Source organism: Varanus komodoensis, unplaced genomic scaffold (genome assembly GCF_004798865.1).
Source record: "Varanus komodoensis strain SLA01 unplaced genomic scaffold, ASM479886v1 scaffold1, whole genome shotgun sequence".
Lineage (NCBI taxonomy): Eukaryota > Metazoa > Chordata > Lepidosauria > Squamata > Varanidae > Varanus > Varanus komodoensis.
Genome location: NW_025335268.1, coordinates 91,805,981 through 91,825,427, shown reverse-complemented (window position 1 = coordinate 91,825,427; position 19,447 = coordinate 91,805,981). Strand labels below are relative to the sequence as shown.

Below are 19,447 nucleotides of genomic sequence, written 5' to 3'. Positions count from 1 at the left end.
GGGTGTAATATAAATACTAACAATAACAAGGACTTCATATGGTGGAGCAATTAGAGATCTCACACTCTGGAAATCCAAGTTCAGACTTCTATTCAGTCATAAAAACTCACAATTTCTCATCCTAGCCTTTTCACATGGTGGTGAGGATAAAGTGAGCCACAGAAAGAAGGGTGGTCTAAAAATGTTCATCATCATCATCACCACCTCCACCTTGTTGGAAGAATTTCTCTGGATAAAAAGAGGCGGGAAGTGAGATTTCCAAGCCTCACCATATGTAAAAATACTTGACTGCACCAATGCCACAAACTTAACTTTTCAGAAAACAAAGGGTTACATTGTCCATGCTGGCTGAGGATGGTGGGAGCTGTAGTCTACAGGATGTGGTTGGAAAATGCTGATAGATCACATTTGGATCTCCCAAAATTCTCTTTCAGTTTTATTCAGCAGCCATGATTAGGCTGGTGAAAAGATGATGGAAACCCTGACCTTCACTGCTTGCAGTGTTGGAGGATTTGAGTTGGTCGCTTCTTCCGAGTTCTTGGTGGCAGGGCTGCCAGAGCAGGACTTGCAGATCAAGTTTCCACTGAAAGAACAATGGAAGGAAGATCTTAAGTATGCCTTAAAGACATCAACCTATCTTTTATTTGGCACAGATAAGGTGTCAAATCTGGATTGGACTGCTTTAGACTGAAGGTAGTGGCTCATTTTACTGAATGCTCTTCCATACAAAAAAAAAAAAAAATCAATTTGCACAGAAAACTAGATGTGAAGAAGGCTAGGTTCCCTCTCTCTGACATTTTGTTATATGGAAGGATTTCCACCGCCACATCCTCCTCTTCTTCTTTTATGCAGACTGAAGCACTACATCCAGGTACACATTTAGCTCTTCTTCTGCTCTGTGGGAAAATTTGCCCTAAGAAGGAATGCAGGCCAGGCCATAAACCTGAGAGCTGATTGATTCAATTGATGGAGAACTGTTTCCAGTTTCCCAGAGAGAGGTTCAAGAATCAGACAGACTGATTTAGCACATCTGACATCTGTCCAAAACCATAAATGATAACATTTGTACAGTACTCCTGGCACCTCTCTCTTACAGTGCCCGCCCCACCTTTATGGTTTAGCACTATGACACTAAACTCACTGCATCAAGCCACCATGTGGGCAAGGCCTCACAAACAAGAGTCAGGAAGTTTTGGGAACTTGTAGGGGCTTGAGTCTTAGATGTGATTGACACCTGATTTGATCTGCATGGGCAGGAAAATGGCAGGGCCAGTGGAAAGCCCTGAAACATTTATTGCAGTAGATAATTTCTCCTCCTTTCCTGCATACACCGCACTTGTCACCAAGAGTCAGTTTCTGCAAATAAAATAAAATGTGGGGTCAGTTTCTAATAAGACTTAGTCCTCTTTTCTCCAATCTTATGCCTGAGTATCCCACTGAAATAACTCAGATGTCTAACTTGCCCTGTTTTTAAGGTTGAGTGTGCACAGAATAATTTAAACATAATAAATAAAATGAGAAATATAAACCTTCCATTTAAAATGATAAAAACTGAGTATCAAGAGGTTCAGAGTGCCATGTCCACCCTGGTCATAATAATGGTGGCTTTATTGTGAAATGGATCATATATAGGTGATGTTTTACCATTAACCTCACTTTCAAAAGTAGCAGCAAAAGACAGAAGCACTAGAGATAGGATAATGGAGCACACACTATTTTTCTGCCCCTTTCACTTAGGGAATTTTTTTCCCTTCCCCTGTATCTCTTCCCATCTCCAATTTTGATCAATTCTTTTCACTGATGAAGAACTAAGTGGCTATAAAGGTCAAGCAGTTAGGGAAACAGGAGCCAATACACCAAACTTGGCTCCAGGAGCTGCTTCCCATATAATGAATTTCTTGGATACAACATTTCATTTAGAAATCTGTATATATTCTATTCCCCTTCTACCACCTATCCAGACCACCATTCCTATAATTACTTGCATGCATGCATGCGTGCGCGTGTGTGTACTATCACATGTGAGAAAAACACATATTTTACAGTATGCAGAAGTTGCAGAAATTCAGGGCTTCTTCTCCATCTGTGAAATGGATGCATGCATATTTGTCATATATGACCAGGTACATGCAGGGTATATGAAATTCCTGCATGGAACTAATGAGATAATACTGAAGAATAATTTGTCAGTCATCTTATATTTTCAAGGTTCTTTGCTGAAGGAGTTTTTTTGGATAAAGTTGGTTGGAGAAAAATTGCCATTGTTTGTGAAATCCTTCGGGGACCCAGGAAAAATGCAGAGAAGCTGTCTAAGCAGAGTATAATTTCATTGCAATTATTTTAATACCAGGCAAGCACTAAAATTGCTGATGGCTGCCTGACAAGGCCCAGGCTGTGTAAAGGGAGAGCTTCTGCCCAGAACAAACCTGGGTTGGAACTGCCATAGATTCTAATAAGCTAGAACTGTTAAGAAGATATGAAGTGGGCTTTGAGATATGATTGGAATGCAGGGAACAGAATGAAATGGATCTACAATGCATGTAGAACTGAAGGAAGGAACATCTGGCTCTCCATATGCAGTCTGCCATATGTTGATGGACTGCAATTCCCATTGGCTCTAGCCAACATTGGTATTTGTGAGGGATGATGGGAGTTGCATTCCAGCAATGTCTGCAAAGCCACACATTCTCCATCCCCAATGTAGAGAATGAAAATGAATGTCACCAACTGAGTTGTCCATCTTTGCTATAAACAGGCAAATACTCAAACGACATCTTGCTTTTTGTGATTCTGCTACGGCACACTAAATGTTTCACCTACTATATACAGGCATCTGATAGAAGGAAGAAAGCATACCTATGGCAACAAAACCTCCCAATGCCTTAAAGCATTTGAAATTGCCATGCCCACAGAAATATGTGGAAAACTCTTGTAAGAAGGTGAGTTACTGACCAGCTGTTTCTCTATTCCCACAGCCTCTACTGTTGGTTGTACTGCCATGGAAACTGGGGACAGAGAAGGCAGAGGCTGTCTGAAGGAAGTACACACAGGTTCTTTGATGAGAACTCTCTTCCCATCTTCAGTTATCCTCTGGACATACACAGCGCCCTAAAAAGTATGTGAAATGAACATCACACAAGCCCCAAAAAACATCCACAAGAGGGCATGGAAGGACATTGTATGTGTTTCCACAATTTGACCACTGGCAGCCATGCACAGGTCTTAAAAAGTCTTCAGAGTTTGTTTAAGATCTAAGATAATGCCTTTGAGAGGTGTGGGTCATAAGCTCTGAGCTCTCTTTCTTATCCCACATGGGAAAACTGGACAACTATGAAGGAGTACAAAAAGAGTCAGGGTTAGCCCAAGACAATTCGCTGCCTGAGATCAAGGATAAAATGGTGCCCTTCTCCCAATCCACATACAGAAGCTGACTGCACTTGGCAACTGAATCTTCCTGCAGCGCTGAGGACAGAACAAGGACCTCCGCTGCACCTGAGGGCAGTGGGCCAGCTTAGGACAGGCCTTATGATACACACATGCTTCTCTGTCTTCCAGCACCTGGCCATTCCTCCCTGCCAGCAGGAACCTGCTGTGTCAGGCTGTCACCTCACTCAGTAAGGCCAGTCCTAAAGAAGAGGACCTCTTACTAGAAAGAACCACTGAAGGAGATCCATAAGCAGAAAGGCAACCCCTTGAAGATACTACACGTTGGACATTTTCTACATGAAAGAAGTGGGGAGCATGATGAGACAGGAATTACAGGGCACTAGAAAATCAAGAATCCTAGTCTTACTGTACTTATGATTTTAATTGTTGTGAACTGCCAGAGAGCTTTTGGGCAGAATAGATATGTAATAAATAAATACATAAAAACATAAAACCTGAGTTTGAGAAAGCGGCTCTCTCTTGTTCTCTTCTTCATTGTGTCTGCTCTGTTTCGCCTTCCCAGGTAGGCAGGAATCACACCTCCATGTGCCACTGCTCAGTGTTCCAAACCAGAAAGACAAGCGTTCAGTCATGGAAAGGGTGAGTGGAGAGAGAGAGCGGTAAGCAAACAAGCTAGGCAAATGCAAACAGAAATCATTTTCCCTTGTGAAAAATAGCATATCACTGCAAAGCTACCAATTTCAGACACTGTGCAGCCAATGGGGGCAGGCAAGAAGGCAGCAGAACCCAGGGGAAAGTGGGCATAGTCATCTGGGGAACCCCAGAGGGTTGGATTTGGCCTCTGGGCCTGAAGTTCTGCATGCTTGATGTATGTACCTGCAGCAAAAGGTCCACCCCCTCTTGCATTTCTGACAGCCCGGAGCTTAGCAGAGATGTCAGTAGGAACATTCTATAGCAGTACTAGAGAAAATTGAAGGAATGATTGCAGTGATCACAAAGAATTGCAGCCAACAAGAAAGAAGACACCCTGCAATCTGTATCTGGGCCAGCGTCTACCCCTAGGTGGAATATCAATATTTACTAACAGAACTGTCATTACCTGGGAATCTCAGTCAGTGGTGGTACAAGGCAGGAAAGATGAAAGGCTTTGGGACATCCATCACAGCAGATCAGTTCTCCACCATCTCTGCAGATGGCACATTCATCATCGTTCTTCTGGCCCACCAAATTGTGGTTAGGATTAAAGCAGAAAGAAGGTTGTTTTCAGCTAGTTTCTTGGTGTAACATCAAAGCTACCTTCACCCAGCTAACCAGGCCACCCCTCTCTGTGTTCATCATCCTCATTTGTCAGATCTTCAGATTTACTAAGCCCTGTACAGAGAGTAAGAAAACAAGAGCATCCTTGTCCTCAGGCTCACAATCTAATAGTCATGGTACAAAAGGAAAATGTGAAGAACAGGAAGAAGTGAAGCAAGCAAGTTAGGGATCAGCTACTCCAGATCATTTCAAGTGCACACATACAAACAACAGAATGGCCCTTGGGGTCTAAGAGGTAACAGTGGCAGAGACTGAAGCATGCTTCCCTCCAGTTCTGCAGTCCCAGAACAATTGCAATTGGAGACAATTTTCTTTCAAGCAGGAAAGGACAAGCTACCTGCAGGATAGTTGACTAAATTGTTGCTCAGGAAAAACGTGAAATGAAGAGCACAGACTTACACTAGCTTTGGCATTTTCCTATAGCTATGCCATACATTGAGAATGAGAACATTCAAGAGAATAGTATTGTCTACAAGGACCTAATAATATAGCCAGCTACTTTTCTCCCCAGGACACCACTAGGTTGCCCCAAAAGTCAGCTAGACATGGTAACCAGCAATTGACATGAAAAGCAACTACCCTTCCACCCTGTTCATGTGACGCATGGGTGGATACACACTTCGTATCAGGGAGTGGACAAGGGGAAGGACCTGTGGCCACTAGATGCTGCTGGAGTAGAACTCCCATTGTTTCTGGCCATTATCCAAGCTCACTGATGAGACTGCAATCCTGGCCATAATAGGAAAGCTGCTGCTCCCTTGCCCCATCCGTTTACGTGAAGAGGACATCAGGGGAGGAAAATGTATGCACATGCACCCCACATACACATACTTTTCATTGCTGGGCTCCAATAGATTTTTCCAGCCTGATTAAGAGCTGAGCTGGGGGGAAAAAAGTTTGGCACAATTGAGTGCACAAGAGGATGGGGCAGGTTTCACTCCACTTGCTCCTGTACTCCTTTTCATGCAGAAGAGAGTGAGTTGTGTCCCTTCAGATGTTTTAGCCAACAAATCCCATGATCCCTCTCCACTGACTACGCTGGCTGGGGATAATGGGACTAGTAGGCCACAACTTCTGGAAAGTCATCCATCCATTTCAGTAAGAAATAGCCAGTGGCATCTCAGCAGAGGTTTTAGCGATGGTGCATGAACTTAAACCAATATTTCCAGTACAAACAGCAGGGGGAGCTGTGCTTTGCCACCACAACTAGGCAGCAAGCATTGCTTTTCTCCCTTGTATTACATTTTGCAAGAACTGACTTGTTAGTGCAGCAGCATTAGCACTAGTGCCCAGATACCACTGGATATTATCTATTGTAAAGAACAGAACCCACCCCCCTCCTGCTTTATATGTGTACAGGATACAGATGTGGATAAATACTCATGGCTGTTCTGTTTGGTCCATAGATTCCAGGCCCAGCAATGAGGTGAGGGAGCCATCTGGCAGGACAACCCAGAGAAAAAGCAACAGTTCACAGTCAAAGCAGCTGTCCAGCCAGGAAGCTAAAAAGCTACATGAATGACCAAGCAGCTAGTCAAAAGAGCTGCTGCACAAGCAAAACCTAAGCAGCTGCTGATGGGATTTCTGGCCCCATGACTTCCTAAAAGTGCATGAGTCAATTATGCTTTCTCCAGAGCAGTGCTATGAAAAGGAAAGGCCAGGTTACATAGGGAGCATTGGCTTCCACATGGGCTCAGCAGTGCCATTGTTCCTGGAATCCAGCAAGCAATCCTGAGAAATCTGAAGCAATGAGGGAATAGCTGGTTTCCCAGTTACATCAGGTCCCAAGAGATGGGGATCCTCTCTATCTGGTATCCTGGAGACTTCAGTGTGATATTTGCCTCATCCTGCTCTCAGCATAGACTTGAAGCCTGTGATGGGGCTCTCCTCCACAGCTGAAGCTCTGCAGTCTACAACTAGAAACAAAGTCCTGGTGATTCAGAAATGAGAATACTGTTGGCAACATGAACAAAAGAGCCAGAAAAAGTGGTACGTTGGAATGGAACTTGTAACTTAAAGACTTAAGAATTTGGGTAACTCTTACAACAAAGTCTTCATGAATGCTCAACTTTAATAAAGTACCACATCCTATATCAGGCATAGGCAATACATACCCAGCCTGCAAATTCCTCAGGGCATTTTTTCAGGGGCTCTTCCTGTTGAATTTGCTGCTGCTGAAATGAAAATGACAGCAATACCCGCCCGACTCCACAGTCCAATTTTACTTGAAGACCATGTACACAATGAGGGTTTTTTTTGTTACAAACAGAATCATGCTCCAGGAAGCCTATAGTGTCTTGGTGGCATGACGTTTTACATGCCAGTGATAGAGGGATGCGACCCTGAAAGGTTCTAGGAGCAACACAACCCCCAACAACTGGAATTGACCACCCTGTAAGGCCTATATGAAACAGGACCTGTGTTCCATCCTTAGTTTGAGTCCTTTGTGCTCATGGGTTTTTAAATAAATCTGACAAGTGTGATGGGGTGTACAGACAGCACACGGTGAGCAGAATGACTGAACTTTTGCAAGCCTTGCTAATCTGCCTTTATTCAGAGACAGAGTCTGAAACCAAAACCCAACTAAGCAGAGGAAGAGGGCAACCATTCACATCTTTAATGTAAACTGAAGCAAAATAGTTGTGATTAGCTTTAAAATCTTTGGGGAATTCCATCTTGGCAGGAGCAGCTCAAACTCTGCCAAACTTTTTATTAACCCTTTGGGCTGCTCCTGCCAAGGGTTAATAAAAAGTTTCTCCTGGCTAAATCTGCCCCAGTGGGGAAACTGGAACCAGTTTAATTTGCTGAAGAAATCTGGGACTTCCCAAGCAGACCAAGGTGAAACTTCCAAGAAACACCAAACCATAAGCTGTGGCTTGGTGGAGATAAGGAGAAATCTAATGAACTAAATGGGAAGGCAACATGACCTTTGGGTTGTACCCATCTTTGGAAAAGCTGTAAGAGTTGCAGTGATATTATCTATAAGGAAACAGCAGCTTTCACACCAAAAGACTGTCCACATGGATGTATAGACTGTACAGTATCCCTCTATAATATGCTCCAGCTATTTGGGACATAATTTTCAATGAAATATACTTTAAACAGTCTGGTGCAGTACATGGCTTTTCCCATCTCTAGTTGTAATCAGTGTCCCATTTCTGGAGTTTTCAAATGTAGAAAAAAGAAAACACTTTTGCATTTTATCTGGCAGATGCTTCCTACTGTAGGCCTCCCAACTACCTGATAATATTTGCTTGTAATGACATGGCGAAAAGTGCACATCCATGTAGAAACAACCTGAATGCTCCCCTTCTACCTTTCCTGTTCCTGTACTTTTGTTCTATTTTTAGAAATATAATACTGACTATGCACATTTCCACTTCCTAATTAGCCCCTTTCCTATGGTTTTAAATGTGTTCTCCCAATTCCACTCCTGATAGTGCCCAGCCAGTAAGTTCTAAAGTCCAAAATTACTATCCCCCACCCGCCAGTACTATTTGCGCTGGTGTGCTGATAGAAACAGTGTGATGGAGTGTGTGTACTATATCAGGAGTATGTTGGAACTGGACTCGGAAGCTCAGGATACAAACATAGGAGAGTGCTTTATCCTGAGTCAGAGGAATGGTCCATGCAGCCACGGATTGTCAACTGGTAGCTGGTTTCCAGCAGAATTCATTCCAAGCCCTACCTGGAAATGCTAAGAATTGAACCAGGGACCATCTGTGTCCCAAGGTGGTGCTGTACTATTGAGTTGCAGCTGCTTTCCATCCAGCCATGAAGCTTGCTGCATGCCTTTAACCAGTTGCTGCCTCCTTGCAAGCACAGAGCTACAAGGATAACGTGGGACAGTCCCATGCATGCACCTGAACCCGCCTCCCAGAAAGGATGGTTATGAATCAGATGTTACTGCTGAGTTACAGATGAATCACTTTCCATGCTACTCATAAAAAAGGCAACATAACATCCCACTGTTGGAAGGAATATACAAGAAACAGTACAGAGATTTAAAAAAGAGCACTGACAGAGGCTTTTTGGTGTATCCCTACAGTAAGGGAAGAAATACATAACCTCGGAGTACCTGTTGTGGAGCTGGATCCACAGCGTGAAAAGGGATGGTGTGGCTTCTGTCCTGCAAATGTGATTTATTATCTCCATTCTGAAAATAAAAAATAGCATGTACAAATGAACATGTTGACTAAGCCTGCTGTTTAGGATTAATTTCTCTCCTAAACAGGCATAGGATTGCAGTAGTAGACTAGCCTTCTCCACACTAATGCTCTCTAAATGTGCAGGACCACAATTCCCAGCATCTCCCAGCCAGTTTTGTTGCAAGAAGCTGTAATTCATTGCACCTGAAAGCACCAGATTGGAGAAGGCAGTCCTGGCTAGGGATCACCATGTGCTCACCCTTCAATTTTTCCACTTTCAGTTAAAAGCCAAAGTTATGCTCCTCTCCAGCTCCTTCACTCACCCCTCATGGCACACAGAGACAGGAAATTAGTGCCTTAGCAAGAACAGGCAGATTGATCTCCAGCTGAAGCAATCCAGTGGCCTTCTCTGTCTAATACTGGTTTTTAGCAGTTATGGTGGGCATTGATTTTATTTCAATACCAATTACCAATCTTTGGGCATGTTACAAACAGGTAAAATACTATCATGCTATACAAACAGTTAAAATATAAAATACGATACAATTATTTAACAGTTAACATAGCTTTGCGAGGCATATTAAGGCATCATTGATCCAGAGGGTAACAACATCAGATCAGTTGGCGTACTTCCATCAGTGTTACTGGTTGAGGGATGTTGTTTAATTAATCCTTAAGCAGCCCTTACAGACCTGTGCCTGTGGCTGCAAACAGATTCAAGATTCCTTCCAACTATTTAATCCTTGGCTTTAAGATTTTTTAAGCAGAGCTATCAATGTGGATGCCTTGAGGCATTTTTAAACTACTTGATAGCTGGTAACATTCTGGTGATGTGCTTCAGTGGGAGCTGAGATTTCCCAAGGAGGCCTAGATGATGGGTAGAAATGACTCATCTTTATTTCTCTCACTAGCTAAATTCACTCTCTCACTAGCTAAGGAAACCAGTGAAGCCTATGCATATTCTAAGACAACAGTCTATGCTGAAACTGGACTGGAAAAGCAGGCCCAAAGCAGACTCTGATCTTTTCAAGAAATCCAGTGACATTACAGGTTCCCCTAGACATCTGATTGGGGAGTAGGAATCTGTGAGAGTGTTAATGCTGTGAACCCTCATCTTAAGCATCATTTCCATAGCTGTGTAAATAAATCTTGTATCACAGAAAGACTGTGATCTCCAGAAGGAAACTGAATACTGACATAATGCTACACAGAAGCCACACTGGCTCCTCTACATGTGGGAGAAAGAAGTTGAGCCATAATGCACGATGGCAAAGTCACACCTGGGTGAAGAGTTTTGGCTCTTGGATGCTTAAGGGCAACCAATTAAGGGCTGATGCAGCTGTTCTTCTGTTGTTGTTTTATCTGTGGAATTCCCTGAGGGTGGTGACTGGGTCATGTGACTCATTTGCCATACTAAAACACCTCCTTGTAGGTACTATATACAGAATAGCTGGCAGAGCCTGCTTCATGGCACATAGAACACATGACCCACACACCTCTAACCATGCAGTAGAAAATTATGCTGCCATCATACATTTGCCAGTAATTAGCCCTGGGTGTGTATCAGTAAGGCATCCCAGTCTCCACTGAAAAAAAATCACCCTTGAAAATGTGAAAGGGCTAGAATTATCATTTATTACATACATATTCAGAGGTCTGAGAGTCATTGGCTTTCATGCTGGCCTTTACTTCTGCAGCTTTATTCCTCTCTCCAAGCTCTTCCAATTTGCTGGATGCATAAAATTCACCAATTCTGATACATTTCTTAGTATCACCTGGAAAAATGAAGATTGCACTGGTTTTCTGTCATCCAGACTGGGGCATGTAGTTGCCTGTTTCATTTTAGCTATGACTGAAATGTTAAAGCAAATGCTCCTTCTCAAAACATATGATATAAATGCATAGCAAATATGCATTTACCCATTCACTTTAATGATTTGTTATGTCCCTAATAGCACGAAGAGTAAACAAGCTTAAAACAATATGGAGAATGTGAGGCCACTGTTTTAGCAGCAAAAAAACAAACGGAATATTGGATTTGGGGAGACTTGCCAACTCAGCTCAACTGTAGATTCAGTGGATGCTACCTTAGCCCCAGTCCCTCATCTTTAAAATTAGGTGTTACATATTATTATTTTAAAAGTGAATTTAAAATGCAATTACAACAGAAATTGTTAAATAAACAGTTACTGGGTTCAGACAGCACAATAACAAGATCCCTTCCAAGATTGCTTTTGTTAACTGCAAGCAAGCCGTGAAGAGAAACCAAAGTTTATTGCTGGGCTGTGAATTGTGGTTGTTCATCATGGTTTGTATCTTAGCTGGATTCAGGCAACAAAAACCCAGAGTTCAGCGACAACTCACACTCAATAAATACACAACACTAAGTGTTAGTTATCATGTTGTCTAAACCTAGCCATTCTAGGTAAGGAACAGATTCTGAACTGATTTGAGTGAAGAGTCAGTCAAAGCAGAGCAAAAGAGAGTACTGTATAGACCAGGGGAATTCATATGGGCTCATACTTACTATTTAGAAGTGGGTAATGCTGAATCTCAACATTCTCTGATTTCTTCATAACTTTTGCCCTTGGGAGGGACCCTGTTGATTTATAAGACTGGTTACAAAACTGAAAGCAAGAAGTACCTTTCCCATCAAATTACCAGCGGTTGCAAATCCCATTCAGATAATATGAGTGGTCTGGACTTTTGTTAAATGCACAGAAATGCTAATGAAAATGTTGAACTTCTACACCCTGTTGCATATACTGTATGAATATTGCTTATAGAGAAGAAAATCCATTCTGCTAACATGGATTTGCTAGCACTTTTGGTATGTGTGTGCCCAGGTCCTTTATCCTCTATTATACATTGCTGCTGTACACTAATATCAACACAGGGTACAACAAAGCCCCAGCAATTGCTTAGGTACCAAGGTGCAAGTCGCCTTTAGCTGAAGGCTGAAGAAGATAGGAAGCATCTTTTTCTTCTGCCACCTTCCTCTTTCCTTGAGGCTTCTGTGGAGTCAGGGCCTTAGGACTGGTTGGGAGTCTCCTTGCCCTGCGATGCCTGTTGAGATCCATATCTACAAAGAAGGAAAACGCTGTAACCGGGTGAGATACTTGCCCATTTCCATAGAAATCTTGCTGCTGAAAATGGAAAATAACATTAGCTTACTGAGCGGGAGGGCAGACGACATCGGACAGAAAAGCAGGTGAGTTTAAGAACAAAATTAATGGCACCCACCATCACTACCCTATTCTTCAGCAGCCCTTTAAAAAATCCTACTCTTCCCCTGCCCTGCAGTAAATTGTTTTTTTTAATGATTGTAGGCTTCCAGAAAGAGAAAGATACAAATTCATTGGGTTCAGAATAAGGCCAAATGCCTATGGATGTTAGACCGAAAAAGTCTTACTATTCCTACTATTGCCAAGCCAGCATAAAATTTAGATCCTATTGATAGCAATGGGACAAGTTAATCATGCCATGTATCCCATTGATTTCAATCATTTTAATGGGAACTAAATTCAGCCTGGAACTAGCCCATCATTCTCAGCTTGTAAAGCTGAAGGAGTTGTATTTCCCTGTCTCTACATATAATTCACCCATGAGGGGTAACTTCATTTTCTTCTGAGCTATATGACCTCAGCTAATACCTTTAGGAAAGCTGCTCCGAATGGACTGGAGTTTAGAATACCTCTCCAGGTTATAATCCTTGAAAAGGACCCTCCAGAAGTCTTGGATAGAAGGTGAATCCTGGTTCAGTAGCCATGTCAACATTGCATGAAAAGCCTTGTGGCAGCCTTCCTTCTCCTTCCGGTGAAGAGTGTCCTTCAAGGAGAAATAAAATGAAAAATCGGGCTAATTGACAAATAAATGTAAATGCTTAGTATATATTTCAATGCATCTCAGCTTTTCAGGGAGCTGACAATTACAGTGTCAGAATAATATGGCTTCCACTATAATCTCATGAATCTTTTACAGAAAGAAGCACAATGTGACAATATTGGCAAAGGGAAAACCAGGTAACAAGAAAGGTGCATAAGGACTCAGAAACTGCTTACATCCTGGATTTTCAGGGTCTACAGGTAGACAGTAATGAATTCCTATTCCCATTGGATCCATCTTGAACAACAGCCAGGGATTGTGGGAGCTGGAGTCTAATAACATCTGGAGGGCCTCATGTTCCCATGCTAGACTACAAAGCAATACAAGTTCACAAGACACCAGACTTATAATCTCAAAGTTATCTGCAGGGATTTTCAAAATACACCATGAACTTTGTTTAATGTCCAGTGCATCCCTGACATTTCCCACTATAAGCTGATGCTGCAGTACACCCAGCATCAGCCTCTGATGAAAGCTTCTTTGTTTCTGGAACTGGACTCTGAAAAAGGTTTATACAAGCAGAATAAAGCAGATGTATGGACCTGAAAAATTGTCATAATGGCTCCAAAACCTATTGTAATTAAAAATATGTTGAAATCTACTTTGTGAGGCTTTCTACCCTGAAAAGCAGGCTAGTAAACTATAAAATTACATAATAAAATGTTCAAATAAAACCTATTTTATGTGCAAATAAAACCCAATAAAATACTAACAATATTTAAGTCTTGTGTTCCCACTTACTTCAGAATTAGTATCTCTTTTTAAACTCCCTTGCCTGCTATATGAATGTAAGCTATTTTTAAACCAAAACACATGTACATTTATTCAAAGTTTTATACAGAATGAAAGATATATAGAAATGCAAATATATTCCCCCCTCAAAAAGATTTAAAAAAACTTCAGAGATAAAACAAAGAAAATGAAGGCTGAAAGTGAGTCAAACGGTGGCTTCATATAACCTAAAAGGCAGGTATTCAAAACAAATTCTATGCTGTTCGTAATTTGAGATTCCAGAACTATAAACTGAAGAGCAGGTAAGCTCAGAATTGGTCCTGTTCCTCTCACCTTGAACATCTCTTCAGTCACAACTTCATGATCTGCAAGTCCATGAAGTAATGGGAAGACATCATCCACTGCCATTGAAATTTCTGTGCGATAAAGCTTCAGTAACTTCCGCAGGTCTCCCTCTCCTAAGGGTTTATCGGAACTAAACATCCTGGGACAGAACAGTATTTCTGAGTTAGGTGCATCCCTTCTCCAGTCTGTTTTTGTCCCCTTGTATCTGCTAATCCTTACTAAAAGATATCCTAACCAATACATTGCTCTTGATGTATACTTTACTAAAAGATTCAGGAAAGAAACTTACATCTTTGGTGCAAGTGAACCTGCTGGATCATCTCAGCTCCCCTTCTAAGCTAGGATTCTAGCAGTTTATAATCCTTACTGTCAACTCCTCTGTCTTTAGAAATTCAGATTTGCAAGGGTAGTTTGCAAAGCGGCCTTCCTTTTCAAGCATCCATTGCCCTTGATCTCTTCCATGGCCCCTAAGCACCATTTTGATTTATTTTTCCTACTCTGTCCTTACTAACAAAAGAGGAAAACAGCACTATTGACCTCACCTGTCATATGGCAGCACAATAAAGTATTGGTTTGCAGCATTTGCTTGTGGCCTTTATACTGTTTAATTTGTGAAGCAAGAATGGATGCGTGGGTGTGGGGGACATAACTAAAAAACCCCCCAACAACCCCTTAGTAGAAGCTTCCTAACAGTGACCCTCGGATAGATTTGGGAAGTTTAAGCTATTTCTGATTAAGCCTATTCAGCTGCTTTGTTATCTGAACATGTCTGAGTGCTTTACTCCACCCTGAACCATCTGTACACTCTGTATAATTGCCTTGCATGATTGGAAAATAAAAGGCTTGCCCTGTGCATGGAAGGTGTCTCTGACTGGGCTTCACACACTTGGTGCAAGAAGCTAGACACTGGAGCTATGGCAATTCTTTAAAAAATGGTAGAATGGGTTGGGTCCAACAACTGCACAAGCAAAACTCCAGTTCTGCATTAGGACTTCTACTCACACAATGGGACTCACCTGTCCTGCTTTCTATAGCCCCCCACCCCATGCCCCCAGATCTGTTCCAGAAAGCTTTCCAAACAGGTCTGGGGGCTCCAGCAGTGAGAGGAAATCCATTCTATTTCTGAATGGACAAAGCTGGATTGAATCCAACATCTGCAGCAGGGACTATAGTCAATCACATAATCATCCAGAGAAATGAACTCATGTTACGCCAGAAGGTATTGTTATAGTTGACACCTTTTGATTTCAAGAGTACAAGCCCCTTGGGCAGGCTTGAAGAGAGAACATGGGCAAGCAGAGCCAAGGGAGTACTTGGGATGATTAGGAATGGAGCAATGCTATAATCAAGTCCACCCTTCCTCAATATGGCACCCTCCAGAAGTGACTTAAATTCCCAGCATCAGCCAGTTGTCCAACTACAGGTGTGGTCTTGGCTCTAGATCTGAGGGCCCTTGAGCAAGACACTCTCACCCCTCCCTCAGCAAATCTGCTGCCTCCCCACCACTGTCACTCACAGCTGTTTGCTCCTCATCCTTTCTCATCACTTGTTGCTTGACAGGCAGAAAGCCAGTGAGCATGTAGGCAGCGGCATCTACTGCTCCCTCTTCTCACCAACTTTGTCTGGGCCAGAGTGAGAGACCAGCAAACAACCAGGAGGCAATGATGAGAAGGGAGAGTGAGTTTTGGAGGCTCTTGCCAGTGGGAGTGGGCCCTCAGCAGGTGACCACCCATGCCTACTCTTTATGCAGGTCCTGTGCCAGTGGATGTTAGCAGAACTTGGAAGAATATAGATTTTTTTCTCCTTTTAGATCCCAAATCCTAGTTTCCGATAGAACATGGCTCTATTAGACAGACAGACAGACAGACAGACAGACAGACTGATTGATTATAGGCTAGTTGGCAGCTCAAGATACTTTCCAGCTTTAAGTCAGAATAGTGTGGAACAAATCCGTATGCCTGCCAAGAACTTCTTTTTCAGATCCTTTTAGCACTACTTCAAGTACTTCTCATTAGCTTGTTAATATTAGGCTCCTCCAAAGCACTGCTGATTGCCTGACCCTTCAGGATGTCAACAGACTTCCCAGAATTCTCTTAGAAACCCAACATTTTCCTTATTTGTTCTCCAATGTAATTCAGGGAGATTAGTAACAGCTAATTAAAGGTTGGGGGTAGATTTGCTTTTTACATGTTAATTCTGAGAGGACTAGTTTAGAGATTACAGCTCATGGAAAGCAAACATACTATAACTCCCAACACTAGTGGTTTCACAGCATCCCAAATTATTACTACCATTTGCTGTGGGCAATCTCGGAATTTATGGGCTTTCCATGAAACCTGGTCATTATCTTTAAGTGCTTAGTTTCCCTCCCACTGAAATGAAGCCACAAAAAGACCCAGCTTTTTATTAACTAAGGTAGGGGCACACCGCTCAGATCATTCTGAGGGCTGCTTTTGTTATGAAATTCAATGAGGGTCACATTCATATGTTTACCAAATGAATTTTGGTAACATGTTCACGAGATCTTTTCTTTTTACATTCTGCTAACACCCTTTCCCCTATCTGTGCACCAGTCTTCTTTCTTCGCATTATCATGGGTGTTTTGTTAAACCCATTCTATCAGTCTTTTCTCTCTTTATGTCCTCCCATATCGACTCAGCTGATTTGGTTGCTTCTTTTTCTCTGTGCACCACATCTTGTGTCTCTTGCCCTCCATCACTGCAAGTATTTTTGCATCCTCTTTCAACTGATTGTTCTCCCCCTTTCCTTTTTCCTCTCCTTTCCCAATCCACATGTCTCTTCAGCCTCCCTGGCAACACACAGGCATTTTTGCTTTCTTCACACCACAGGCCTCTCTGCACACCATAAGGCTCTTCACCACTTGTCTTGCTGAATCCTGCTGATAGCTACCCCTACTTAGAGCAGGCCCAATCAAGTGAATGAGACTTAAGTTGGACTAATATTGGATACAACGCACTTCCACAAGTCTGCACTCTGCTGTCATACCCTCCCGCACTTCTTCCTTCATTCTTTCTGTACATATTCCTTCTTTCTGTCTTATCATAGAGAGCCAGTGTGGTATGGTGGTTAAGAGGGCAGGTCTGGGACACAGGTGATCTGGGTTCTAGTCCCCATTCAGCCATGGAGCTCACTGGGTGACTTTGGGCCCATCAGACTCGCAGCCTTGGCTTCCTCACAAAGGAGTTGCGCAGATAAGACTGCAAGGAGGAGAATTCGGTAAGGCACCTTGAGTTGTTTGAAAAGGGCAGGATATAATATTGCATCGCTAAATCCAAAAGCAACACCACACAAGCAGCCGCCCAAGGGTTTCCCCATGTGCATGTTGCATGAAGAAGGTCCCAGGTTCATTCCCTCACTTCTTCAATGAGGGCTGGGAAAGACCTGACTAAAATCCATTACAGCTGCTACAAGTTGCTGTCTAGATTATACCAAGGCAGATGGACCAGTGGTCTGACTCCATGAAGGAAGCCTCCTATGAAAGTCTTTAGATCAGGAGAGGAAACTCTATGGCCCCTCTGATGCTGTTGGATTACAATTCCCATCACCACAGCATGGCCAGTGGTGAAGGATGGGAATTGCAGTCCAACATCAGAATATCACATGTTCCCTTTCCCTCCCTTCAGTGTTCCCACAAACATGAAGGTAAGCTGCAAATGAGCATTCAGAATTTTCACTGGGAGCTACAAAGGAAAAGAGACAGAACCACAAACAATGCAGGTTTTACCTAAATGCATCACTTTTCTAATATGCCAACCATTCATTTGCACAGGGTAGGATGCTCTTGGCAAAACTTAATCAGAACCTTTGCCTGTTTAGCCCATCATAAGGCTTATGGTGGCTAATAATTTAAAATCCTCTCTCACATTCCCTCCTCAAAACTAAGCAAAAACTGCTTCAAATGCAATTATAGCCACTATATACTGACCAAAAACATTTTGCAAAGATAATGCTTTGCTATATGCTTAGGGTTAGCATATAGCAAAGTAAATTAACAAAACGCAAAGATTCAGAATAAGTCATCCTCTGAGATTATTCTTCTTGGTTCCATTACAAAACAGTGCAGAATACCATCAAGATGGTATAGACTGACAATTGTAGGTAGTTGGATGATGCATGGGTGAGGAAATGCTTTCATCACATTCATATCCCTCCTTTTTTCCTCCTGGTAAGATCCCAAGGTAGCACACAGAATCCTCCTTCACTCCACTCTCACACCAACAAGCCTGTGAGGTAGGTTAGGCTGAGAATTAGTGATTGACCTAATCACCCAGCAAATTCATGACCAAATGGGGACTAGAATCCAGTTTCCCAGGTCCCCACTCCAATACTCTAATCACATCGCATTAGCTCTCAGGGTTTAGATCTTTTATTTGGTAAAAACAGTACATCATACCTCAAAGACAACAGATAGCCAGTGCTAGCAGAAGCAAAATGTATTTTGCAGATTCTGATTGCTGCTGAGAATCAAGGTCACTAGCCTCTTTTTATCTGGGCCTGGTAACAAGATGTTAGTTCTAGGACAGTGGGTGTGGGGGTGACCACTAAGGGTTCAATAGGACAGTACCACCACCAAGAAGGCTGGGGAAAGGACTTACACAGATCCCCTAGCACTTCCATCAACTTTCTCCAGGAAGAGTTCTGTGTGCCTGGAACTGCTGATCTCATTGGCCTCAAGGACACAGGTAAAATTGTAGTGGAAGCTTGTTTCTCAATATTTTAACTGTGGTTCTATTCGATTACACAAATTGCCTAGAGAGTATCTTGTAGAAAAGTAGTATTCATTCTGATTAAAATTGCTATTGGATATAGATTTGAGAGGTGTGGCCTCATTAACAGCCTGATTTAAGTCTTGATGTTCCAGACAGAGCAAAGGATTTGACCCTGATAACTAGAGGCTGTTATATATGCTGAAACATCTCAGATCCCAAAAATATGATTTTCCTGCCTTCAAGTACTGTATATGAGAAACACAAATGACTGTTTCTTCTTTGCTTCTTTATACTAGATGTAGAGAAAAATGACATTCTTTCAATTCTACTTTCAGATTGTTTCCAAAAGCTTTTGGCATTGGTCTTGGTTATCCTTACTTCTGTTCTTCTTTTAACTAATTCATTCCAAGCAAAAGGAAGTTGTGACAATAAAGCTCATGCTATCCACTTGCTAGTTTTAAATACACATAACATGCCCCCAGAGAATTTAGTATTGAGCCTAACCAGTGGATGTAAACAAGTGGAAAATAATCCAATTAGTCACTGCCTTTTGTTACAGTGTGTTTTTGGAACAAGGCATTTGTACATATGTCATAAAACTGATTGCATATTCAAGTCACCCTCCTTTCTAAAAGCAGCAACATACTTGTTCCTTTAAATGTAGTGTGTGGCCTTGTGAACCCTATTTAAGCTCAGAGATATTCATAGAAACTGAACCTCACTTTAGGAATGTACTTCATGCAGAAGCTCCCCAGAATTGCAGATTGTGCAGCAATCTTGTGTTCTGGGCAGGCACATTTAGTACCAGAAATGAGGAATAATGTTAGGTATGTGGTTAGCTGGTTCTGATTAGGGATATTAATAAAAGATTCAAAAATTACAGACTGTTGAATGCAAACATTT

General features: G+C 42.2%; 1 protein-coding gene across 6 annotated transcripts in view; it reads right to left on the bottom strand.

Annotated features, from left to right (window-relative positions):
- Positions 1-19,447, bottom strand: part of LOC123025934 (autoimmune regulator-like) — a 28,457-nt gene that overhangs the window by 1,738 nt on the left and 7,272 nt on the right. For 2 of the 6 annotated variants that reach the window (XM_044435123.1, XM_044435139.1), the window contains exons 2-11: positions 12,506-12,680; positions 11,782-11,934; positions 11,380-11,451; positions 10,497-10,627; positions 8,783-8,860; positions 4,487-4,602; positions 3,882-3,978; positions 2,953-3,108; positions 1,235-1,356; positions 487-583 (exon numbers count right to left, since the gene is read on the bottom strand). In XM_044435123.1, coding sequence (XP_044291058.1) covers positions 487-583; positions 1,235-1,356; positions 2,953-3,108; positions 3,882-3,978; positions 4,487-4,602; positions 8,783-8,860; positions 10,497-10,627; positions 11,380-11,451; positions 11,782-11,934; positions 12,506-12,629 — 1,146 coding nt within the window. In that variant the 5' untranslated portion in view covers positions 12,630-12,680. Of the gene's footprint in view, positions 1-486; positions 584-1,141; positions 1,357-2,952; positions 3,109-3,881; positions 3,979-4,486; positions 4,603-8,782; positions 8,861-10,496; positions 10,628-11,379; positions 11,452-11,781; positions 11,935-12,505; positions 12,681-12,913; positions 19,348-19,447 lie in introns of those variants that run through there. The other 4 variants (XM_044435130.1, XM_044435114.1, XM_044435099.1 and 1 more) reach the window with 4 other exon arrangements.